The sequence below is a fragment of the Hylobates moloch genome, unplaced genomic scaffold (assembly GCF_009828535.3).
Source record: "Hylobates moloch isolate HMO894 unplaced genomic scaffold, HMol_V3 SCAFFOLD_18, whole genome shotgun sequence".
Taxonomy (NCBI): Eukaryota; Metazoa; Chordata; class Mammalia; order Primates; family Hylobatidae; genus Hylobates; species Hylobates moloch.
In genome coordinates, this window is record NW_026652293.1 from 12298436 (window position 1) to 12323922 (window position 25487).

The window sequence follows — 25487 nt, forward strand, 5'->3', positions numbered from 1 at the left end:
AGCGGAACAAAACGGCGCGCAGGCCGGGCGCACCCAGCCGCCACTTCCGAGAGCGCCTGCCGCCCGTGCGCCGCCGAGCCAGCTGCCAGGTGAGTGCGCCCTGGGCCGCGCGGCTCTGCCCGCCGCGGAGGCGCGCCTGGGGACGCGCTCAGCAAATCCCGGTCTTGCCAGTCCCGCCGCGGCCCCGGGGCTGTCGCAGGCGGGGAACTGTGAGAAGTGACCGCAGTTAGCCCGGGCAGTGCTGCTCTTTCCTGGAGGCACTAGGTCCCTCCCCATCCCCGGCCTTCCTGGGCTTCCTGGACAAAGCTGACTTCCGTGTGTGAGTGACCCAGGGCGACCCGGCTCCCCGCAACCGCCTGCAAGTCGGGCAGAACAATCGGCGATTCTGCGCGCCACTGACGCTCATTGTATGGCAGAGAGATGAGGGCATCCGTGCCACCCCCTCCCTCACCCTCCTGCTGGGGAGAAAATGCCCGCGGGCGGGGTGGGGCAAACATCTGGGCCTGACCTTGGACATCTGTGTCCCTGAGCGCAGGTGTGAGTTTTCCCTCTTGTGAAAGAACTGCATGGAAACCTCTCCACTCCAAATCTTGGTGCTAGGTGGTGATGGTTACTGAAACCTGAAAGAGCCTGCAGTCAGTGTTTTGTGGCCTCAGTCCTTGAAAGCTGGGGAGTGATAAAGGGACTGGTATTGAGCACATTCAAAGCAAATCACAATGTGTTAGCTAACAATCAGCCCTCTGAGGCAGGTATTGTATCTACTGGTACAGACTACAGAATATTTTGCATGCTTCTGGTTCTGGTGCTGTCGTGAACTAACCAGGACCCAGGAATCGGCCGGAGCGATAGTGGGCTCAGGCTCTGCCTAGAGCCCTGGGCTGCAGCCTCCCACCGGCTGTTCCCTGAGAGTGAATGAATGGGCAGGCTCTCCCCACGCTGGGATACTGTCACAGTGGCACCGAAGAAATCCACTGGGCCCTGGTAGAAAGGGTATCAGTGTATCATGAAGAGGTGGCTTGGGGTCTTGGTGGGATTGTTTGGAAGGCAGAGTCTTGACTCTTGGATTTGCCACTTAACACGCAGGTTTCCTTGGACAAACTATTTAACTTCTCAATGCCTCAGTTTCTTTCAGGGATGCTACTTGGGGAGTGTGTTGCACAGAACCTCCAACACAGGAGTGATCTCTCAGTTCTGTCTTTCTTGTCCTCCCCTCATCCCTTCCCTTCCTCCCAGAAGCTAAGGAGGCTGGAGGTGCTGGCTGTCTCCCTCTGTCCTCTCAGAGTGCATGTTGGGGATTTTCCCCAGGTGGGATTTGGAGATGGGTACTGAGCCTCCCCTGCTCTCACTCAACTGCTGCCTCCTGACTCTCTAGCTGGTTTCTGGCTACCTCTTTTGAGAGAGACTGTCCTCAGCCCTGAGCTGCTGGTGGGCAGTTTTTACCCGTTGTTTCCTAAATCCAGCCTCCTCCTGCTACGGTCTTCCAGGGAATGACTCTTTGCCTTGGAGAGGATATCCGGGGCGGAGGCAGTCAGACGAGGAAGGAAGTTTATCCTGCAGAGGGTGTAGTGTGGGTTAGAGGAGAGGGAGGAGAGAACCATCTGCAAGGCCTGAGATGCCCGGGATGGAGGGTATGTGGAGGAAGCAGGAGAGAAACTAAAGAGAAGGCCTGCAATTGGCCTGCTAATAAAATGGGAAAAACGGGGGTGCTGTGGCCTCGTTGCTTCTGGTCTGTCTTAGCACCGTCCTTCCTGGCCCAGGTGTTTGCGCTTTTAATTGCACACATGTGCATCTGCCTCTGGAGCTAGTGAGTCCTGACTGGGCCAGAGTTGCAGCCTGGGAGTGTAGTGACACTTGACTGGGTGATCAGTAAACATTAGATGAATGAGTGGGGTAGCAATGGTCTTTCAGCTGAGTTGGCCTACTGGATACTCATAAACCTTGCAAATAGTTACTAGCCAGTTTTTCCACGTGGCATAGGTTTTTTTGGGGGTTTTTTTGGGTTTTTTTGTGTGTTTTTGTTTTGAGGCAGTCTTGCTCTGTCGCCCAGGCTGGAGTGCAATGGCGTGACATTGGCTCACTGCAACCTCTGCCCCTGGGTTCAAGCGCTTCTCCCGCCTCAGCCTTCCAAGTAGCCGGGATTACAGGTGTCTGCCAATACGTCCAGCTAATTGGTTGTATTTTTAGTAGAGATGGCATTTCGCCATGTTGGCCAGGCTGTTTTTGAACTCCTGACCTCAGGTGATCCACCTGCCTTGGCCTCCCAAAGTGTTGGGGTTACAGGCATGAGCCACCGCACCGGGCCTGTTTTGTTTTTGTTTTTGTTTTTGTTTTTTGGAGACAGCATCTCACTATATTGGCCAGTCTGGTCTCGAACTTCTGGCCTCAAGTGATCCCCTCCCTGTCCCCACCACCACTTCGGCCTCCCAAAGTGCTGGGATTACAGGCATGACCCGCTGCGCCTGGCAACATAGTTTTTATTCACTGTCCGTCTCCTGGTGTGGGAAGCAAATTGGGAAGGCTTTTCTGGCAGGTTGTTAAAAGTTTTAAATATTTATGTAAGCCTAGCTTATTGTGCAACGTTGGCTTGCTAGATGAAGACACATGCGTTAAATATTTTGGGATCCAAAGAGGTGCTAGTGAGAATAAAAAGACTTTCCTCCAAGTCAGCCATTTGGCATTACTCAGGCGTATTGTCAAATATCAAAAGAGACACAAAACTGAATGATAAGTGTTAGAGTTGGCCTCTCCTTAAGATAAGGATAACCAGATATCTGCACTTGCGGTGTACTAGGCAGTGTAAGAAATACTTCACATGTGTTATCTTGGACAATTTATGAGGTAGCTACTGATGCTCTCCATTTTACAAATGGAGAAACTGAGGCTCAGAGGTAGTAAGAAACTTGCTCAGGATCACAGCTGATCAGTTGTGGAGCTGCCATTCAAACATAAGCTGACTGTTTCCAAAACGTATGCTCAGTCACTACCTTATTATTTTTCTTTGCTCCTCTACATTTCCTTTTTCCAGATCAACTCACTAAGGAAATATCTGCCATTTGTGAAACACATCAGCTTTACAAGGTGCTTTACAGTGGCTTATAAACTATTTAAGGAAGGTATCTTTCACGTGGATGGATCAGGGTTCGAACTCCTGACCTCCGGGTTTTCAGTCTGTTGCATGGCCAGGTAGGAGCAGAGGGGACCCCTGAGAGTTAGTTCCCAGCCACTAATGGGTATGCTTTCACCAGCTCTGCATGTCTGAGTTTCAGAGCCAGGTTTGCAGAAAGAAAAGAAGCCTGGAAAAGAGCCTGCTTGAGAAAGAGAGAGAGAGCTAGTAAAACTTGAGGGGAGGGCAGAGAAGGTGAGGTGGAGGGGTCCTGGGTTCTGACTGCTGTTTCTAGTTGTCAGAATTTATATGGTGATGACGTGCCTGTACTACGCAGCTCCCCAGGAATGTGTCTGGCGCCAGCACTGAGGAATTCCCATGTATGGTAAAGTGTGTAAATACGGGGGCAGCTAGCATTTCCAGACTCTGGTATTTCCAGTGCTTCCCCAGGGCCAGAAGGCAGCGTCTGAGTCTTCAGCGGTGACAACAGGGGAAGAAATGGAAGGTTAGCAGCTGGAGCTCAGCCCCAGCTAGGCAGCCAGCACCCCCTACCCCCGACTGTGTGCCTGGCTTTCTTTATGCAGGGGTGGCGTGGCTTGGTGCTTCCTGGGATGCCAGCTGCAAATGACCTGTGTTTTTAAGGCCTAAGTGCTAATGTGTTTTAACTTTTTAAAAATTAATCAAAGAAAAATCATTCAGACCATTTTGTTCAGCATGGAATAACCAACATCATTACAGATCTGGATAAAAGCAAGGAAACCCCATCTGTTAATTTGTCTGTGAGGCTTTATTATAATACAGGATTTCCTGTAGAAGTTTTGAAATACTACAAAGAAGTCATCGACCTCCATGTCTACCTGTGTTGACCTTCAGACTTCTTTTTTTTGAGAGAGTTTTGCTCTTGTCCCCCAGGCTGGAGTGCAGTGGCACAATCTTGGCTCACTGCAACCTCTGCCTCAGCCTCCTGAGTAGCTGGGATTACAGAGTGCACCATCACACTCGGCTAATTTTCTTTCTTTTTTTTTTTTTTGTATATTTAGTAGAGATGGGGTTTCACGCTGTTGGCCAGGCTGGTCTTGAACTCTTGACCTCAAATGATCCGTCCACCTCAGCCTCCCCAAGTGCTAGGATTACCGGAATGAGCCACTGTGCCCTGCAAACTTCTTAGCTCCAAGAGTAGGGAGTCTGCTCTAGAAGGCATTGGGGGCAAGTGGGGAAAGGGAGAGACATGTACCACCCTTGTCAGCTCAGAGTCTCACAAGGGCCACTGGACATGGATTTGAAAAGAGAAAACTCATACAATAGAGAGAAGGATCCCTGACCTAGAATGACAGTCAAGTTCTGAAGGCCCATGGGGCCTGGATTGATGATAGCTCAGTGATGCTGGTTACCTTCTCAGAGAGGCGGGTCATGTGCAGGGTTCCCAAGGAAACATGAGGTGGGATGTGCAAAGCTAAGGCCAAGCCTGCCCCATCTCCATGGCAGCCATTCTCCCCCTACCCATGACCCTGACCTTCAGGAGAGGCTGATTTCCTGAGCTCTCAGGTGTCACCTCTAAGACTTGGCTCTGAGCCCTGACCAGCGGGGCCCCCTCCTTCTCTCTCTGCCCTCAGCTGCTCTCTGGGCACTGGGGCGTGGAGGCAAAAGCCAAGCTGCAGATTGGAAGGGATGCCAGCCCTCCTGTCCACCTGGCAGATACCAAGCAGCTCAGCTAATGCGAGGGAGCTAGATAAACATCTGACAGGTTTCTACTGGAGCAAGTGGGTGGGGACTTTACCCTGTGCCGTCAGTCACTCTTTGGCCCTAGGGAATAAGTGATTTTGGAATGGGAGAGATGGGATTTTTCCATTGGAGAAATAAAGATATGGGATGGTTTTGAAGGGTTTGATAAGAAGAGGCTTGCCTTCAGACACTGGTTACTGGCAGTTAGGGATTTTACATCTCTGCGATGGTTCCTTCAACCTGTCACCTGAGCCGGACTTTTTTTTTTTTTTTTTGAGACTGAGTCTTGCTGTATTGCCCAGGCTGGAGTGCAGTGGCACAATCTCTGCTCACAGCAACCTCCATCTCCTGTTTCAAGCAATTCTCATGCCTCAGCCTCCTGAGTAGCTGGGATTACAAGTGCCTGCCACCATACTCGGCTAATTTTTGTATTTTTATTAAAGATGGGGTTTCACCATGTTGGCCAGGCTGGTCTCGAACTCCTGACCTCAAGTGATCCGCCTGCCTCGGCCTCCCAAAGTGCAAGGATTACAGGCGTGAGCCACCGCACCCAGCCGAGCCTGACTTTCATGAGATTTGGGGTGACTGTGAGAGTCTGTGACCTTTTTCTTCTCCTTTTGCTGCTGCCATAAGAGCTGCCACCTTGGCTTTCTCGTCTCAAGACTGAGGATCTGGGTATGGTCCTAACTGGGGATCTGGGTACAGTCCTAATGGGACAGCCAGGCTAGGAAGATGCAGCAGCAGACACAGCAGGCTTCTAGCCTCCAGCCGTTTCAGGAAAACAGCTGACCAGGTGTTTCCAGCCATTCAGTAGAAAATTCAAGCTCTGTTCTCCATTGAGATGGTCAACAGAGTGAAATGGGACATCACAGACAGCTCGGGGGAGCTAAACCCCAAAGAAGGGCAAGTAACTTGTCCCAGACTCATTCGCTGGGCTGGCAGATGAATCAGGAGTTCCTGGCCCTATTTGGCATGTTACTTCTTAAGCCTTGCTCCTTCCATATGTGGACTAGCTACATGTGGAGAGCTGGCCCACATCTAGCAGTGTGGTGTTGAGGTATGACTGGGCCAGTCATGTGAGTGGTAGTCAGAGGGGTGGGCACTTACAGTGTGCTGGCCATCACTTCCATACCTCCTCATTTAATCCTTACAGCTCAATTTTAGGGAGTCCATATATGGTCCATTTTAGAGACAAGCAAATTGACACTCAGAAAGGAAAGTAACTTGCCCTAGATCATTCAGCTAGGAAGGGGTAAATCCGTATTGATCGAATCCCAGCTCCTGTTTTCCCAACCATTGACCTGTACAGCCTGAACTCTGACCTCGGGAACTTCTCTTGTCCCAGCCTTCTGCAGGGCCTCTGTCCCCGAGAGCTAGGAAGGCATTAAGAAGGAGCCAAGTGTCCCTCTAAGGCACTCCATGAACTCTGAGAAACAGGTTTCCTTTTAAGGCAATTCGGCCTCCCTACAGGCAGAATTTGGCTGTTGGAGAGAAGGGCAGAAAGGGAGGAGGTAGAGTGAAGACTGAGCCCCGCCTGTTGCCAGGGTTCCCTCCAGCTGAGCCTCTTCCCCACAGGCAGGGTCACCTGGAGGGGTCCTCTTGTGGGCAGAGGGGGACAGGACCTCATCCACAGGCACTGCCTGAAACTCTTCCTGGCTAGGGATAGAGCCATCACTTTTCATTTCAAGGCAATAGAGCCCTGTCCTTTCACGGGGCTCTTGAGGGGAGACCCCCCACCCTTGCCCTAACTAAATGACCAGCCTAGCTAAGAGACGTCCTGAGCAGATTTTCCGTACTGGCAGGTCCTTGGGTTTCACCCATTTCTCCGCCCATGTTCCTGATTCCCCGGGGCCCTGCTGGATGTGGGCCCCTGACGAGGAGCCAGGGAAAACAAGGGGAGGCCTGTATGGAGCTGTTCGTCTCCCCCAGAGGGAGAAGGGCTTTTGTGTCTGTAACAAAACAGTGCTTGGAACTCGCTCCCAACCATGTGGCTAGGGGAATTTTCCTCCCTTAGGGGTGTTCCTAGGGGCCTAAGTATGTCCCCTGCTGGTTCAGGGGGTTGGAAAAGGAGAAGGCCAAGGAAGCGGGCCAGCATTGATGTATTGTATGCCTATCATGAGCAGCCCCTCTTAAATACACAACGGCCACAGCATGGTGACTGGGACCCAGAGGACTCAGAAATAGATGAGTTTGCATTAGAATCCCAGGTCTACCTCTTCCAGCTGTGTGACTATAAGCAACTTGCCTAACCACTCTGAGCCTTGTTTGTCTTGTCTGTAAGGTGGGCATACATTCTTTATCTTCGGATAATGAGGATGAAATGAGATGGTGCAGCTGGGAGCGGTGATTCATGCCTATAATCCCAGCACATTGGGAGGCCGAGGCAGGCAGATCACTTGAGGTCAGGAGTTCAAGACCAGCCTGGCCAGCATGGTGAAACCACATCTCTAATAAAAATACAAAAATTAGCCGTGTATGGTGGTGGTGGCGGGCGCCTATAATCCCAACTACTCAGGAGGCTGAGGCATGAGAATTGCTTGAACTCAGGAGATGAGGTTGCAGTGAGCAGAGATTGAGCCACTGCAGTCCAGTCTAGGTGACAAAGTGAGACTCCATCTCAAAAAAATAAAGAAATGGGATGATGCAGATGAGCCGTCTGATGCATAGTAGGCATTCAGTCCATGGCAGTGTGGGTGCCATGGCTGAGTTCCAAGGGTCACACTGAGTCACCTTATCAGAGGGAGAAGAGAGCCTGTGTGGGTCTGTACCACTGGATACATTATTCACAAGAGCTTCCCAAGCAGATCCCCCCTCACATCTCACTGGCCAGAAATGGTCTCCACCTGTTCCTGATCCAGCCACTGGCAAGGGAATGGAATCTCCATGGTTGGCTTAAGGGACACAGGCTCTGTTGCTCCATCTGGGGAAGAGGCATCTCCCCAGTCATTCAATGGCCTGAATAAAATTGGGGTTGTGTAGCAAGGAAGAAGGGGGAAATGGCCGATGGTTAGGCCGACCATAACACACATTGCTGATTGCTGTTCCTGTCTAACTGCCCTTCACATTGTACGGTTTTCAGCTCCAAATCTTTGCTTGACAAGGGCAGCTAGCAGTCCTCAGTACAGAAAGAGGCTGAAGGAACAGTGCAACATCAGAGGCTGGGAATGGGGACTGTCCCTGGATCTGGGGGCTCAGGCTGCATGGGTTATCTGAGGAAGACAGAGACGGGGATGTGAGCAGTTAGAGAAATTCCTGCGGGGCGTGTCAGCGATGTGTGGGAGTCTGAGGAGGTGCGGCTGCTCCAGAACCTGGGAAAGGGAGAACTGGGCTTATGCAGCAGGCATGGTCTACCTAGATCCCCCAGCATCACTAACACCACTTCCCCACAGTAAGCTCTGCCTCTCAGCCTGCACACACTTACCAAGCACCTCCACTAGGAGCCAGGCTCTGCAGAGATTCACCATGCAGAGAAAATGGCCCCAGAAGCTGTGGCTTTCAATATTAGTGCATCCTTCATTCATTCCTCAGCTATTTCCTGGCCACCTATGTGAACAGCCACATGTCAAGTGCTATACAGGGCATGGGGACAGAGTGGTGAACGTGACCTGGATCCCTTCTTGAGCTGAGGCCCGTGTCACCCTCAAATGGGAGCTCTCCAGTAGTGGAGACTGTGTCTCCCTCCGCCCTTGACATTGACTCTCCAGCTGCTGGTGCAAGCCCTGTTACCAGGAGGGTGGGCTCTGGTTGCCACAACCCTGTTTTCAACATTTCCATGTGACAGGTTCCGTGAGCTCTCTCCTTAGGCTCCTTTGCCTCCTGAGGCAACAGATCCCTCTAACTCCCAGCCCCTTTATTTCCCAGCACCTCCCTGCATCCTTTACTTACCATGTCCTGGGCAACCCCCGGCACCAAGCCTGTACCCACTGTAGGTGGTGCTTTCTATAGCCCTTCCCTCATGAAATTCTGTTGAAAGAGCTGGAAGGGTGGTCTTCCTCCTTGAGCCACGTCTGTTGAGTGAGCGAGTGAAATGGAAGGAGAGAAGCAGGCCCCATCTGTTCTCCACACTCACTAGTGTTACCTTCTGTGCTGCTCTGTAGCCGTGCAGGCACTGACCTGAGGCATCACCTGGACTTCTGTGTGCCGTGTATGTGCCAGGCACTGTGCCTTGCCTTTGACATATCATATCTCATTTAATCACCAGACATACTCGGTGAAGTCGCTATTTTTATCCTTTTTTTTTTTTCGAGATGGAGTCTTGCTCTGTCGACTGGGCTGGAATGCAATGGCGCGATCTCGACCCACTGCAACCTCTGCCTCCCAGGTTCAAGCGATTCTCCTGCCTCAGCCTCCTGAGTGGCTGGGATTACAGGCAGGCTCCACCACACCTGGCTAATTTTTCTATTTTTAGTAGAGACAGGTTTTCACCATGTTGGTCAGGCTGGTCTCAAACTCCCGACCTCGTGATCCACCCGCCTCAGCCTCCCAAAGTGCTGGGATTACAGGTGTGAGCCACTGCACCCAGCTTTTATCTTTATTTAACAGATACAGAAATCAAGGTTTGGAAAGACTGACTATCTTGCCCAAGGTCACACAGCCAATGAGTGGCAGGATCAAGATTGAGCCAAACCTACCTGGCATCAAGACCCCAGCTCTGAACCAACACCTAGAGCATCTCAAAGTTGGTCTGGGCCACCTGCTTTGTTTGCCTGGGGTGCCTGTTAAAAATTCAGATTCATGTACCTCATTCTCTCAAGTACCTCATTCTCAGAGGTTATAATTCATTAGATGTGGGGTGGTGTTACTAAATCTGATTTTGCAAAAGCCCCTCACTCTGAAGCTTGATGACTTACCTTATGCTTTTTTTTTCTTTTTTTTTTTTTTGAGACTGAGTCTTGCTTTGTTGCCCAGACTGGAGTGCAGTGGTGCTATCTTGGCTCACTGCTACCTCCGCCTCCCAGGTTCAAGTGATTCTCCTGCCTCAGCCTCCTGAGTAGCTAGGATTACAGGGGCGCACCACCACACCCGGTTATTTTTTGTATTTTTATTAGAGATAGTGTTTCGCCACGTTGGCCAGTCTGATCTGGAACTCCGGAACTCCTGACCTCAGGTGATCTGCCCACCTCAGCCTCCCAAAGTGCTGGGATTACAGGCATGAGCCACCGTGCCCAGCTCTGCATTTAAAAAAAAAAACAAAAAAACGAAAAAACTTTTTTCTTGTGATGAACTATAGCTTATATACAAAAGTGTGCACAAAACCTACATGTACAGTTCAAAGAATAATTATAAAGTGAGCCCCCATATGACAACCACCCCAACTTAAGAAGGAGAGCATTGCCAGGCAGTGCCTTGCCAGCCTCCCTGGTCTCCCAGCCCAGTCATGGTCCCTTCCCTCTCTTAGAGGTAACTCTTCTAAGGTAAAAGCTTGTGATCATCATTCCCTTACTTTTCTGTAGTAACTTTTCCACCCATATTGTCCATCCCTTGACAATATGAGTTTAGCCCATTTGTGAATTTCATACAAATGGACTTGCATTTTCCCAGCTGTGGTGTGTCTGCTTCTTCCCTTCCACATTCTCTTTGAGATCCGTCCATGTTGACGTGTGTAGGGGTAGGCAGTCCATTTTCATTGCAGCTGCAGCCTTCTTTATAAAGCCTGTTTCTTCTGCTGATCCACATCCTTTAGAGTGCCTAGCACAGGGCTGAAAATGCAGCAGCTGCTCTGTAAAGACCTGTTGATTAGATTTGGGGGAGGAAATCCCTGAGAACGTGTGAGGCTGCTGTCGAGAGCTAGCAGAAAGTTCTCTGCCAGGCCTGGTGGCCCCCCAGGCATTCTGCCTTCGTCTTTCTCTCCTCTGGCTCTGGCTGTTGCATTTCTGTCATGGACAATCTGAGATGTTTCCATCCCCCTGTGAAATTAATTCCCATTTCTGTGTCCCTTTTCAGAATGCCGAACTGGGGAGGAGGCAAGAAATGTGGGGTGTGTCAGAAGACAGTTTACTTTGCCGAAGAGGTTCAGTGCGAAGGCAACAGCTTCCATAAATCCTGCTTCCTGTGCAGTAAGTACGCCCCAGGCCCTGTTGCCGTTGCCTTGGACACCCTGGACGGGCCTGCCCCTACAGGCTGGGCCTGTCAACACCCCAGGGAACTGGTCTCATGGGATTTAAACAGCTTGACATTTGGCTGAAGCGCAGCTGGGCAGGGAAACACTTCAGGGCCTCTTTGTTCCGTTCAGAAGCTTCTTTCTAAGGGATGAACTGGCCAGAGTGGGTCGGGGTGGCAGGCATTCAGGGGCTGAAAGCCAAGCTGTAAAGACTTGGTTAAGAAAACTTTCCACTCAGCTCTCTCTTCTCTCTCTCCCTGCCACGATTTCACCATTTCAGAGGAAAACATTTTCAGCCCTTTGCACCTTAATTATCTCTTGTTCAAAGGCAACAGAGGCCACAACCTCATGGTGAAGCTGAGTCTGGAGGAAGAGCAGGGCTTCTCCTTCCTCAGCCCCTTGCAGGCTGGCCCGTTCAATTCTTCACTTCCCATTCCCACTCAGCCTGGGATGAGAGGAAGAGGGAGTGCAAAGTTCCCTGATATCTACTCCTAAGAAGCCAGAGCAAGGTTTGCTCCAGTCACAAGCCTAGATGAGTAAGAAATCAGACAAAGAATACCAAGCAACTGACAGAGGTCAGGTCGACCCAGGGATCCTGACACCATGATGCTGCACCCGCTGGTACCTGGGCCAGGTGATGTTTCCAGGATGTGGCAACTTGGCGAAGCCTCTCCTCAGGTTCCTAAATGAGTTGGTTCATTGTGATCAGAGCAGAAGGTCTGGGTTAGAAGAAGAGGCAACTTCAGCAAGATGCATTTTCTTTCCTAAGACAGAGTCTCACTCTGTCACCTAGGCTGGAGTGCAGTGTCTCACTGCAGCCTCCACCTCAAATGATCCTCTCACCTCAGCCTCCTGAGTAGCTAGGACTACACATGCATGCCACCATGCTCGGCCAATTTTTAAAAAAAATTTTCAGAGAGACAGGGTCTCCCTATATTACCCAGGCTGGCCTTGAGCTCCTGGGTTTAAGCAATCTGCCCGCCTCAGCCTCCCAAAGTGTTGGGATTACAGGTGTGAACCACTGTGCCTGCCAAGGTACATTCCCCATGAGGGTAGGCAGAATGGATGGTAGAAGAATGTCTTAGTTAAAAAAGATTCGCTGTTTATTATCTGTGTGATGATGGACAAGTTACTCAGTTTCTCTCTGGTCGAGTTTTCTCATTATTATGGTGGAGGTAATAATAGTTACCTCATGGGATTGTTGTGAGAATTAAAATGAAAGAAGCTTGTAAAACAAAGCACTTAAAATAATTACGAGTGTTGAAGAAATGATATGCACACACACACACACGCACACTGCTGAGGGATCTACAGCAAGAGGGTGTGATGCAAAGAAGCCCTCACCAGGGTCTGAGGCCCCTGAAGATGGGGAGATCCAAGAATGGGGTCCTGTCTGTTCTGCATTACATGAAGCAAAGTTTCATGATTTGTGCTCCAGAGTAGGATACAGATGGGCCAAGAGCCACCTGTTCAATGGACGTTTGCATCTCTGCCTGTCGCTAGGCAGACCAACCTGAGGCCACCCCGCACAGGGCAACAGGGGCCCCACATCCTGCTCAGCCGGGCCTGGAGTGACAGCTCCAAGGCTGAGTCTGATGAATGGGGAGTAAACAAGGTTTAGTGGAGCTTTGTTGGCTTCCAGCCTGCAAAGGCGGCCAGAAACAGCAGCGTCTTGTTATCAGCAGTTCACTAATCTTAGGAATTTCCAAGCCGTTTATCTTTCCAGAGGGAATAAGAGAGAGCTTGGTGCTGGCTGGGAAGGGGGTCTAGGTTGCTGGGGTCCTAAGGGCCCCTCTCTTTGCTCTCGGATGTTGCTTAATCGCTGACCATAAGGGGTCAGCTGTGGGCGGGAGTGCCTGCCTGCAGACCTGTTTACGGAGGAGCAGTCGGTCAGAGGGTTGAGGGAAGTCAAGAATTCAGGAGGTGGCATAGGAAGGAAGGAGCAGGGCCTGGGGCAGGGTTTGAGGGGCGCTGTGGATGAGAAACAGTTGTAGAAAGTCAGGCTGGGGAGCAGGGCTCTTGGGGGAGTGCGGGGGTGTTATGCAATGAGCAGCCGCAGGAAGCAGTCTCAGGTCATGCTAGGGTCTCAGGGCCAGTGCAGCTCTTGGATATCAGAGCACCAAGTGGACCCCCTAGCATTGCACATGTCCCAGCAGGCTGAACCATCTCCACAACTTGCTCATTCATCATGCCTAGCACAGCACCTGGCACAAAGTGGGTTCCTGACAAAGATTTGTTTATGAATGGAAGGAGCATCATTTCTCTTTTCCAGTGAAGCGGGTGATAAGTGTTCACCCCATTCAGGGTGCCCACTGAATCAAAGGACTTTCCCTCCCGAGGAAGGGAGAGGCTAGCCGGGTCTGGGCCAAGGGCAGTAAGGGCCATCTTCCTCATTGGCCAGGCCTGGATGGGTCCCCAAAAGCAGTTGTGACCATGTGGGTTCTTGGCTCCAGATTCTACTCAGCTTGCCCACCTACATGCCTGTATTAGTCTACTCTCATGCTGCTAATAAAGACATACCTGAGACTGGGTAATTTATAAAGGAAAGAGGTTTAACGGACTCACAGTTCCACATGGCTGGGGAGGCCTCACAATCATAGCAGAAGGCAAAGGAGAAGCAAAGGTATGTCTTACATGGCGGCAGGCAAGAGAGCTTGTGCGGGGGAACTCCCATTTATATAACCATCAGATCTTGTAAGACTTTTTCACTATCACAAGAACAGTATGGGGGAAGCTGCCCCCATGATTCATTTATCTCCATTTGGCCCCACTCTTGACACATGGGGATTATTACAATTCAAGGAGGGATTTGGGTGGGAACACAGCCAAACCATAACAGTGCCCTTTCCTGAGGGTCTGAATGGGCAGGAGGAAGACATGATGATGTCATAGGCAAAGTTGGGGAGAATGACCTCCACCCTGGGCTTGGCCTGGGAGCAGGGACTGAGAGGGCCTACAGTACACTCCCGTGGTCTTGAAAGGGGCTGCCAGATCCTATGAGCAGGTGGTGGTTCAGAGGCTGGTGGGAAAGCTCAGTTCCATGGCTGGGAACCTGCCCTGAGGTTATGTGCCCATCTCTGAGCTGTACCCAGCTCACTCCTGGGGAAAGTGGGTTAAGCAGCCAGCCCTGAGGAAAGAAGAGCTCTGTAATGGTGGCCGATAGAACAGGGCCCCACAGGTTGGCCCTGGGCTGTTCCCTAGAATCCAAGAGCACAGGGGAAGCTCATGGAAGCCTTGCACACGTTCTGACGCCTGCGTCTCCTCACCCGCAGGTTGAGGCTTACTGTCACTTTTCACCCTCTTGGCCCCACATGTGTGGCCCACTGGAGGGGAGCCATGGCTGGCAGAAAGCAACCAGGTCTGGAGGTCAGGGGCTGGGTTCTGGCCTGGCCCTGTATCTGGCCAATACGTGATCTGGAATTGTTTTGTGGGCCTCGATTTTCCTTGCAGAAGCAGAGAATCATTCTCCATTTCTGAGTGATGCAAGGGGGCTCTGACCTCTCCCCTGGGGCTGCGTTTTCCCTGTATTTCCAAGCAGCATCACAAGGGCCCACCAAAGTGGCATCTGGAAGTATGTGTTTCCAACAAATCCAGTCTTTTTTTTTTCTTTTCCCCTTATTGGCTTACCATGATATGGTAGAAATTTATTCAGGCCTGCCTTCAAAATTCCCCTTGATTGAGTCTTTGGTGGATCTTACAAGTGAGCTGCAGAGTCTCTCAGTACATCACCTGGATGGAGGTAGACGGGCAGAGGGCCACGATGGTCAGGATTGGGCCTCTGGGAGAACAGAAGGCTTAGGCAAAGCAGAAAGGAGCAGGGAGGTCCTCGGCAGGGGAGCCATCTGGAAGATGTCAACTTGCAGGCCCTGAGGTCTGCGCTGGGCCGAGTTCCTGGGTCTCCTACTGGAGAGATCAGCCAAAAGACACCTCTGTTCCCCCAAGCACTCTTATCTCTGCTTTCTGCCTTCTCTCTGGTCTTGGAATTTTCAGTTCAATTGGGATCTTACAGGAAAACAATTCCAGGCCAATTCCTGACTTCCCACCCTAGAAAGGAATGTTGGAGCCCTTGGCCTGTGGTTCCCTCTCCCTCCTTCTTGGGAGCTGGGCCCCGGGGGAAATGGTGGGAAGTTCCATATTTGGATGGCCCAGAGTGCTGGAATGAGATAGAGATCTCCAGGGCAGGACAAGAGGGTCCTTATTTAGTCTGAAGTCTCCAACCTGGGGCTTAGGGTGAGAGAGGAGCTGGCAGAGGGCTGGACCCTTTAAAGGCAAGAGGATGGCAGTTGCAAGGAAAGGAGCTGAGAGCTTCTCCGAGGGTGGTAAGAGGCATGGCTTCTCCAGTGGTATCCCTCAGTTTCTATGTTCAGGACATGTTTGAGGATGCGTCCAACTGAGATGCTGAACTCCAATATTTAAGGAATATGATCAAACTGAATTAGGATTACAGGACAAGTAAAGAAATAGAATGCAGTTGAATCTCTTGAGAGGAGTATGTGAAAGTTAGAAGCAATGATCTCTTGAAGCCGGGGCCTGTCCCTCCCACTTCCTTGTCTCCTGATGGTACTAACTTTATATAATACTAATAAGAGTAGCCAACATTTATTATGCACTAGTTGTATGCAGGGTATTGTGCCAAGTACTTCACATGTCAGATCTCATTTGCTTCTCACCACCAGCTTTTGGGGCAGACATTATTATATTCATTTACAAATGAGGACACAGAGGCTGGAAAGGCAAAATAACTTGCAAATGGCTGGAAAGGGAGAGAGCTGGGATTTGATTCTGGGCAGTCTGACTCTTCATGACCCCGGGCTCTGAACTGCTTTAACTTTATTTTCATTTTTAAAAGTTTTATTTATTTATTTATTTTTAAATAAATAGAGACAGGGTTTTGCCATCTTCCCCAGGCTGATCGCAAACTCCTGGGCTCAAGTAATCCTCCAGCCTTGGCCTCCCACTGCTGGAACTACAGGCATGAGCCACTGTGCCCAACCCAAACTGTTTTATTCTGGATAGCTGGGCATAGCTCCCCTCTGAGATTAGCAGGACGAAATATGAGGCCCACAGCCTTTCCAGCTCAGATCATTACAATCCCTAGTTCCTCCCATTCCACTCTCTCTTACCCCAGGAGTCCGAAGTTCTTCTCAGTGTCTGACCCTCACTTCTTCCTATGGTAAAGTGATTTCTGAGATTAGAAACTTCAAATCCTCTTGTGATTGGCATGAGCTGCATCTCATTTCAAAGCCCACCATGTTGGACACTTAATAAATGTTAAACATTTCTTATGGGGTATCACATCACCTGCATCTGCCCCCATTGGCTCCCTGCCAGCATGCACAGATAGTCTCTTCTGGATTCCACTGTTGAAGGCAGGAAAACTCTGCCCTTCATCTTTTCTTTTTTCTCCTCTCCCATTGGGACATATGGTCTCTGTTGAGGGCAGAGTGAGGAACCTCAACAGGCGTCCTGTGGCTTGGGATCAGCCTAGGCTGTTGCCTCCGAACCCTGTGTTGCACTGCAGCCTGAGGAAGTTTGAGGGTACAGAGGACCGAAGGAGACACACATGGATTCCTGGAAGAGGAACTGGTGTTGGCCAGCATTTCTAGAGTCGGACATGCACATCTCATCCCTCTGTCCTCCCACCCACTGGCCATCCCGCCTGCCTCCATTTCTAGACAGTTCCTGAAAGATCAGGATATTATGTATGCAAAGAGCCCAGAGAGCTTCAGCTGTAGGAAGCTTGCAATGAGCAAGAAGCTCACCCCAGCTTCAACTCACTGCGTCTGCTTCCCCTTCCCCTCCACAGTGGTCTGCAAGAAGAATCTGGACAGTACCACTGTGGCCGTGCATGGTGAGGAGATCTACTGCAAGTCCTGCTACGGCAAGAAGTATGGGCCCAAAGGCTATGGCTACGGGCAGGGCGCAGGCACCCTCAGCACTGACAAGGGGGAATCGCTGGGCATCAAGCACGAGGAGTGAGTAAAAGATCCACTCCCAACCTTTTTCTTGAGCTCTCTCCCCCACCCTGTATTAGGCCTCATGTGTATTTACAACCATTTTTGGGTAAGCAATGGAAGGCTCAGAAAACCACTTATTTAAAAGGCAGTCACAGAGCAGTGCCTATGTGTCAGGCTGCTGCAGGAGCTGGGGATTCAGCAGGGACTAAAACAGGCTGGGCTCCTTGTATAAGGGTCAGAGCTGGGAGGGGCCCCAAGAATTACTTAGTCCAATTTCCTCTTTTTTTGTTTTGTTTTGTTTTTGAAAGGGAGTATTGCCCTGTCGCCCAGGCTGGAGTGCAGTGGTGCAGTCTTGGCTCACTGCAGCCTCTGCTTCTTGGGCTCAAGTGATCCTCTTGCCTCAGCCTCCCAAGTAGCTGGGAGTACAGGCGTGTGCCACCACACCCAGCTAATTCTGTATTTTGTAGAGACGTGGTTTCACCATGTTGCCTCCTCTTTTTATAGATGAGAAAATCCAGCCCAGGCTCAGTGACTTGCCTGGGGTCCCACGGCTAGTGAGTGTTGGAGCCAGACCAGGGGCTCAGGGCAGCACCGTTGCCACACCAGCCTCACTCTCAGCCCTGCTATCTCTCACTGCTGAGGAGAAGTCATTTCCCTTTCTTGGAAATGCCATAGGATGTCATCAGCCCCACCCCACCCCCCTCACCCCACGGCACTCCCTGGCCTCTGGGTAAACAGTGGCTGTTGGCGGTCAGCCTGGCTTGCTCCTCGACCTGGGGAGGTGTACGGAAATGATGGATGGATTACCAAGTTTCAGCCGAGGTCATTGCCCCAGTGGGAATGATTCATCAGCAGATTTCTCCTGTAAAGAATCTGATAACAGACCAGCTGCAGGAATGAGGGGCAGAGGGGAGCGATTCTTAGCAAATGGGCTGTTAAATGATTCTGGGGTTAACTGGGTGACCGAGGGAAGTATGATGTTACAATGGAAATAACATTGTGCTGAGGCTTGGTTTGTCCATCTGTAAAATGGGAGATGACCCTAGAGGCCCTAGCCTCTGTGACTTTGGCAGAGAGAACTGCGCGCTGCTCTGGCATGAGATGAAGGTAGGGTCATGCCCTCTCAGTGCCAGCCCCACCTGTACTTACAGTGTAAGTCACCTCACCCCATGCCCTTCTCCATGCAGAGCCCCTGGCCACAGGCCCACCACCAACCCCAATGCATCCAAATTTGCCCAGAAGATCGGTGGCTCCGAGCGCTGCCCCCGATGCAGCCAGGCAGTCTATGCTGCGGAGAAGGTGATTGGTGCTGGGAAGGTAAGGCGGCTGCTGGGCATGAGAGGGATGGGGGGAGATATCTTCCTGAAATGTGGATTCCAGAACTTTTAAATTGGTGACCCTAGCTCTGCTTAGGGCAGCCTGAGCACTGGGGTTTAACCTCTTTGTCCCTGTGGGTTGCATGTACCTGTGCTTTCCAGTCTCCAAGGAGCTCATATCAGCCATGAGCAGTAACATTCCCAGCATTGATGGACAATGGGCAATTCATAGGGAGTGGCAATGATCAATATGTATCTCTAATATAGGCGAACAGAAAGTAAGGGTATGTAGGTGGGCTGCAGAGGGTCCACAAAGCCCTGATGATTATATACAAAGTTTCATGGGAACCTGTCTGTTTCTTAGAAGAAGATCCATAGCTTTTATTAGATTTTCAAAGGATTTGTGATCCCAAAAATATACATTCTGTTTCATGGGATGTGGACTCCCAAATACCCCCAGGGCAGAGATTTTCAAGGTTCAGACCTATCAGAGCCTCCTAGGAGGCTTTTTTCACACTGTTTAGAATTGCCACACATGCCCTTCCCCCATGATATTCTGACAGTAGCCCCCAATCACCAATGCACAGTGAGAATCACCATAGCAAACCAACAGTTCCCAATTGAGCCGATCACTTCCTTCAGATAGGCTGCAGTACAGAAGAGGCAGAACTCTTGCCCCTGGGGTTTGCAGTGTCAGATTAGCAGTCAGAAAATCACAGAAGAGGTGTCTTTCAGCTATGAGGCCAGAGAGGATTTCTGGAGCATCACGTGAAGCCTGAGATAGAAAAGTGACTTGGCCAAGATCACACAACAAGGTTATGGAATGCCTGGGCCTAGAGCCCATCTTCAGCTCTTCTGGATTCAGGTTTTGGCTTTCAAGGCTTTTTGACCTTGAGGAATGGGATAGGGGAATGGATCAAGAAATGTTGAGCAGCTAACACTTAGGCCAATGTTAGACTCTCTACTCTCACAGTCATGGTCGGACGGAGATGGGGATTAGTATCCCTGTTGTACAGATGAAGAAACTGGGAGTCAGAAGGATTACATAATTTGCCCGGATCTGCTAGCTAGGAAGGGGCTAAGCCAGACTCAAGCCCAGGTTTGTCTGACTCCGAAGCCCTTGCTCTTACTGCTGTTACTACTACTGCTGTTACTACTACTACTGCTCTTACTACTGTTAATGCTACTTTGGGCCATTTAGCCTCTTCGAACCCATTTCCAAGGCTGCAAAATGGGAAGAGATTGTTAATCCTAGCACCGTGATTAAGAGCTTGGACTCTAGACAGCCTGCTTTGAATCCTAGTTTTGCCATTTATTGGCTGAGTGACCTTGGGAAAATTTAGCCTTCCAAAGCCTCAGTTCTGCAGCTCTAAAGTGGGCCTGGATGGTGGATGAAATGCAAAATGGGCCAAGTAATGGTCCCTGACAAATAAGCCGGTTTTTCTGTTTGTTTGTTTTTGTTTTGTTTTTTGGTTTTTGGTTTTTTGGCGGAATTTCACTCTTGTCGCCAGGCTGGAGTACAGTGGCGCGATCTTAGCTCACTACAACCTCCGCCTCCCCGGTTCAAGTGATTCTCCTGCCTCAGCCTCCCGAGTAGCTGGGACTACAGGCACACGCCACCACACCCAGCTAATTTTTGTATTTTTAGTAGAGATGGGGTTTCACCATGTTGGCCAGGCTGGTCTTGAACCAGCCTGGACCTCAAGATCCACCCACCTCGGCCTCCCAAAGTGCTGGGATTACAGGTGTGAGCCACCACACCCAACAACAAGGCAGTTTTAATGAGTAAATGAGATAATACATGTATAACATGCAATGTAGTGCCTGGTATGTCCTCGGTACAGTTTTGCTATTGTTATTATTATTGTTGTTTATTTTCAGGGATTGTTATGAGGTCACAATGAAGATCCTTGCCATTGACTAAAGGATATGAAAACAGGAGACATTAATATTATTATTAAGTTGGGTTTTTTGTTCTATCTCATTATGAGAATATAAAACTATTAAGAATAGCTAAGAATCACTATTTCCATTACTTAGGCAGGCTATAAGGTAAAGTTAGGGCTGTACTAAGGAGTAGGATAAGAGAATTTTGCATTCAAGTGGAAAAGGTAGGGAGAAGCCCCACCTTTCTCTTGCCTCGCTCAAGAAATGTTGAGCTGGGAGTACTTTTGGGTGCTTATGAATGAGCAAAGGGATTCAGCTTATTCTGGCGGGGAGGTGGCTAGGAAATATGAGGAGAAGCGTTGGTCTAGGTGTGATTCAGTTTTTCTCCAGCCTAGAGAGCTTGGGGTAGCAGCCCCTGTTTTATAGAGGAGGCAGCAAAGGCTGGGTGACTATTGAGGTTGCACCGGCACTGACCTAGACACAGGTCCCCCCATTTCAGCTCTTTGGAGGAGAAGCCAATGTGCGAGGTTAGGCAACCAGGAAATCTGAGGGGATGAATTTCCTTTCTCATCCACCAGCCTGGGCACTGGGAGTGTCTTTGCCCTTAAAAGGCCTTGTTTTGTCTTATCTGACTGCTGCCTGCCTCTTGCTTTTCCTGGGTTAAGCAGAGCTGTCTACGTATCAGCCTCTTAGCCTGCCCAGCTGTTGATGGGAGTTGGCTGCTGAGAAGTCTGTCTGTGCAATGTCCCATCACTGTGTACAAACTCGGGCCTCACTTTTTTTTCTGGGAGAGCTGTTTGCCCTGTGTTACAGAATGGATGTGAGGACTAGATATTTAAACATATGGTGCCTGGCCACAGAGAAGGTATTTGTAATTGGATTCTCCTGGACCAGCCCAGCCTCTGAAGTTCTAGAATTAGGTGCCTCCTTTGCCCAAAGGCTATCAGCTATTGGAGGGTAGGGTGGCACTATGTCCCTCACAGGGTAGCTGTGAACATTAACTGACTTCACCAGTGTAGAGTGCCTGGCACAGGGCCTGGCACAGAGGAAGCCAGAGTCAATGTTCTCTAGTATCACTTTGGAAGGAGAATAAGTCTATGAAATGCATTAAACTCAGCAGGGAAAGTCCTAAGGAGTGTAGTTTCTCCAGGGGCCACAGAAGACCCTTTGTGTCTCTATGAGAGGCCCCAAGGCAACACAGGGCAGAGAGGTCTTCCCGGTGAGGGCTGTTCAAGTACTAAGTGACAGTACCAGAAGGAGTGCAAAGCCCTGGCTCACACCACTGATCTACTGGGCAAGATGGGTCTGGAGAAGGCTCATCTGGCCCAGCCAGTGGGGGAACAGCTACCTTGGTGTTAAACCCACCCCCTCGCCTGCCTTTTGTGGTACAGCTGGTGACTCTAATCATCAGGCCATTGCAACATAGCATGGAAGATGGTGCGAGGTGGCATGTGGTCCCTGGCCTTCTCCCTCTACTGCCTTGCACCATGGGCCATGTCCTCCCAGCAGCACCAGCTGAGCCGACTTCAGAAGTGGCTTGAGCCCTTATACCATGGTTACGTCAAAGGGAGTGGGCCTAGGGTGGAGGGTACCCTCATCACTGGTGGCAGCCATTAACTATTTCTTTCCCCGCCTAGTCCTGGCATAAGTCCTGCTTTCGATGTGCCAAGTGTGGCAAAGGCCTTGAGTCAACCACCCTGGCGGACAAGGATGGCGAGATTTACTGCAAAGGTGGGTGTTTTCACTTCTAATTGAGGGTCAGGAGGCCCAAGGGGGTAGGGGGGCTAAGTAGTTTTGCCTTTGCTGAATGTAAACTAATTCCTGGCCTTGGGATCCAAGATCCTGAACATCTAGTATGATTCCTTCATTGTACAGATGAGGAAACAAGACCAGAGGGGGAAAGCAACTTGGCCAGCATCATCTGGCAAATTGAGGCAGGCATAGGGCTAGACCCTGGCTTCCTAACTCTCAGTCCAGTGTTCTTACAGCAGATGATGCTTCTATAATTTTGGTGGCAGGGGCAATGGGTACAGGGTAGAACCAAGAGCCTCTTCGCTATTTTACCGTTGAGATTGGGGTGCTGTGGAGGTGAGGGGGTGCCAGTGGACCTTCCTTCCCAGCGGTCTGGCTGGGCAGTAGGAGTGGGGATCTTCAGCAGGAGGGTGGGTGGTGTGGCTGGGGGGTGGAGGAGGAACATGCCCTTATCTCTCTCCTCTCTCTGCAGGATGCTATGCTAAAAACTTTGGGCCCAAGGGCTTTGGTTTTGGGCAAGGAGCTGGGGCCTTGGTCCACTCTGAGTGAGGCCACCATCACCCACCACACCCTTCCCACTCCTGCGCTTTTCATCGCCATTCGCTTCCCAGCAGCTTTGGAGACCTCCAGGATTATTTCTCTCTCAGCCCTGCCACATATCACTAATGACTTGAACTTGGGCATCTGGCTCCCTTTGGTTTGGGGGGTCTGCCTGAGGTCCCACCCCACTAAAGGGCTCCCCAGGCCTGGGATCTGACACCATCACCAGTAGGAGACCTCAGTGTTTTGAGTCTAGGTGAGAGCAGGCCCCTCTCTCCATACCTCACCCCACAGAGCTCTGTTCTTAGCCTCCTGTGCTGCCTGTCCATCATCAGCTGGCCAAGACACCTGAGGACACATCTTGGCACCCAGAGGAGCAGCAGCAACAGGCTGGAGGGAGAGGGAAGCAAGACCAAGATGAGGAGGGGGGAAGGCTGGGTTTTTTGGATCTCAGAGATTCTCCTCTGTGGGAAAGAGAGTGGGCTTCCTGGTGTCCCTCAGAGTAAGCCTGAGGAGTCCCAGCTTAGGGAGTCACTACCAGAGGCAGAGAGGCACGCAGGTGGGGTACTAGGAGCCCCTGCTTCTCCAGGCTTCTTGCCTTTGAGTCTTTGTGGAACGGATAGCCTCCCACTAGGACTAGGAGGAGAATAACCCAGGTCTAAGGACCCCAAAGTCAGGATGTTGTTTGATCTTCTCAGACATCTAGTTCCCTGCTTGATGGGGGAATCCTAATGAAATACCTGAAACATATATTGGCATTCATCAATGGCCCAAATCTTCATTTATCTCTGGCCTTAACCCTGGGTCTTGAGGCTGCGGCCAGCAGAGCCCAGGCCAGGGCTCTGTTCTTGCCACACCTGCTTGATCCTCAGATGTGGAGGGAGGTAGGCACAGCCTCAGTCTTCATCTAAACACATTTCCCTTTGCCCTGAGACCTCAGAGTCTTCCCTTTAACCCAAGACCCTGCCTCTTCCACTCCACCCTTCCCCAGGGACCCTTAGATCACATCACTCCACCCCTGCCAGGCCCCAGGTTAGGAGTAGTGGTGGGAGGAAGGGGAAAGGGCTGGTGGGCCTCACTGCTCCCAGCGACTGAAAGGACAACACTATCTGGAGCCACCCACTGAAAGGGCTGCAGGCATGGGCCGTACCCAAGCTGATTTCTCATCTGGTCAATAAAGCTGTTTAGACCAGAACTCTGGTGTCCAATCCTGTGTCTGTGGAGCTGGGAGGGAACTCGATGGGAGCAATCAAATTAGCAGGGGCTTTGGGAGGCTGAGGCAGGCGGATCACCTGAGGTCAGGAGTTTGAGACCAGCCTGGCTAACATGGTGAACCTCTGACTCAACTAAAAATAAAAAAAAATTAACCAGGCATGGTGGCGGGTGCCTGTAATCCCAGCTACTTGGGAGGCTGAGGCAGGAGAATCTCTTGAACCCGGGAGGCAGAGGTTGCAGTGAGCTGAGGTCACACCATTGTACTCCAGCCTAGGCGACAAACGCAAAACTGTCTCAAAAAAAAGCAGGCAGCCTGATGGAAATGAATCAAAGTGGATTCGTTCCTGCTTTTTCTAAGGACCAATTCTCAGTATCAATTCCAACTGAGCCACACTGTCTGAAGTGACCCGACCAGCCAAACACCACTGGCTTGTCCTGTCTGGTCTCCACCCCCAAATCTGGGCCTGGGAATTGCACGGACTTTGGACTTGGAGGGGCTCAGCTAGGCCCCAAAACTGTGCTCAGAACTTCTCCCAGCTTGGAAAGCCCCAGCCTAAGAGGGAAACTCAACCAGAGGAACTTTCACGTCAAATCTAGAAAGCTCACTTCTGCCTAGGAGGGGTGTGGTGGAGGGGCCTGGCTCAGCCTGCTGTTAGGGGCCCCACAGCAAGTCCGTGGAAGGCCACATTTTTTTGGAAATAGGCTCATGTGAGGGGTTGTGGCATCCTTCATCTTAGGCGTACCTGCCTGATGCGTTGGGGCTGTGCTGCTCTGCTTCAGCCCTTCTCGAAAATGTGCCCACACTAAGTTTTCAAAACAAAAGCAGATGCTTTAATAACAACAAGGCCTCTTGTACCTATTTCCCAGATGACCAGCTCCAACAGTGGCCTTGACAGAGCCCCCTCCTTGACTCTGAGAAAGGGACCTATGCATGCATAACACCCATCAATGGTGCAGTGCAATAGAAAAGCGCAAGATGACCAGGAGAAGAGCTGGAGGAGTTCAGGGAATGCCAGCCCAGGGTGGGCACTGGCTAGGAGTTCTGCAATCCGGGTCAAGGGCTCCATCTTGGTAACCCCTCTGGCTCCAGCACAGGAGGTGGCCCACGAAAGGTGCTCCGGACAAGTTTCTGCAGCCAGGAGGACCGCTGGTTCCACACACACAGGTGGACCCTCCTGTCTGGGAGGGGCCTACAGGAGTGGCCCGGATGGGAGCCTTTGGGGCCCAAAGCTGGAGAGAGGCTGCCCTCTGCTGGCTGCTCAGGAGGGCCTGTCGGAGACCATCCTGTCCCTTTCACCACTAGCTGTCTTGCTCTCGGGCCACTGTCTTTCAGTGCAGCTGGGCAAGGGGCCCTGACGCACCTCCTGGGAATAAGACCTGGGTAAAGGCAGTGGGCTGTAAGCCAGCTGCGGCCAGGCCAGGAAGCACTCACTGGACGGTGAAGGGCCAGCCAGGGGGGCGCAGCAAGGAAGGAGGAACACCAGGCAGGGGAGGCACTTGGGGAAGGAGGGTCGGCTGACGGGGAGGGGGCCCAGCATCCGCAAGCGCGGCGCTTGCGCCGTCCCAGGAGACACCAGGTGGTGCTGTGAGGTCAGGGCAAAAGGCAGGCGCTGCGTTTCCGCGCACCCCACGCCCTCCTCCTCTCTCCGTGGACCCTGAGGACTCAGCTCCTGAGCAAGACAGCGCAAGCGTCTAATCCCCGACGCTCACTTCTCCTTTGAGGGTTGTCGCGCTTCGGGGCCCTGTGGAATACCAAACCCTCACCAAAGAGTGAGCAAGGACTCTTTTTTTTTTTTTTTTTTGAGACAGAGTCTCGCTCTGTCACCCAGGCTGGAGTGCAGTGGCGCAATCTCGGCTCACTGCAAGCTCCGCCTCCCGGGTTCACGCCATTCTCC

General features: G+C 51.2%; 1 protein-coding gene across 1 annotated transcript; it reads left to right on the plus strand.

Annotated features, from left to right (window-relative positions):
* Positions 1-17: 17 nt before the first annotated feature.
* CSRP1 (cysteine and glycine rich protein 1) lies at positions 18-23572 on the plus strand. The gene is made up of 6 exons (XM_032137319.2): positions 18-89; positions 10769-10881; positions 16732-16900; positions 18070-18199; positions 21723-21816; positions 22310-23572. Exons 2-6 carry the CDS (start codon positions 10770-10772, stop codon positions 22384-22386), a joined length of 582 nt encoding a protein of 193 aa, XP_031993210.1. The 5' UTR covers positions 18-89; position 10769; the 3' UTR covers positions 22387-23572.
* Positions 23573-25487: the final 1915 nt, after the last annotated feature.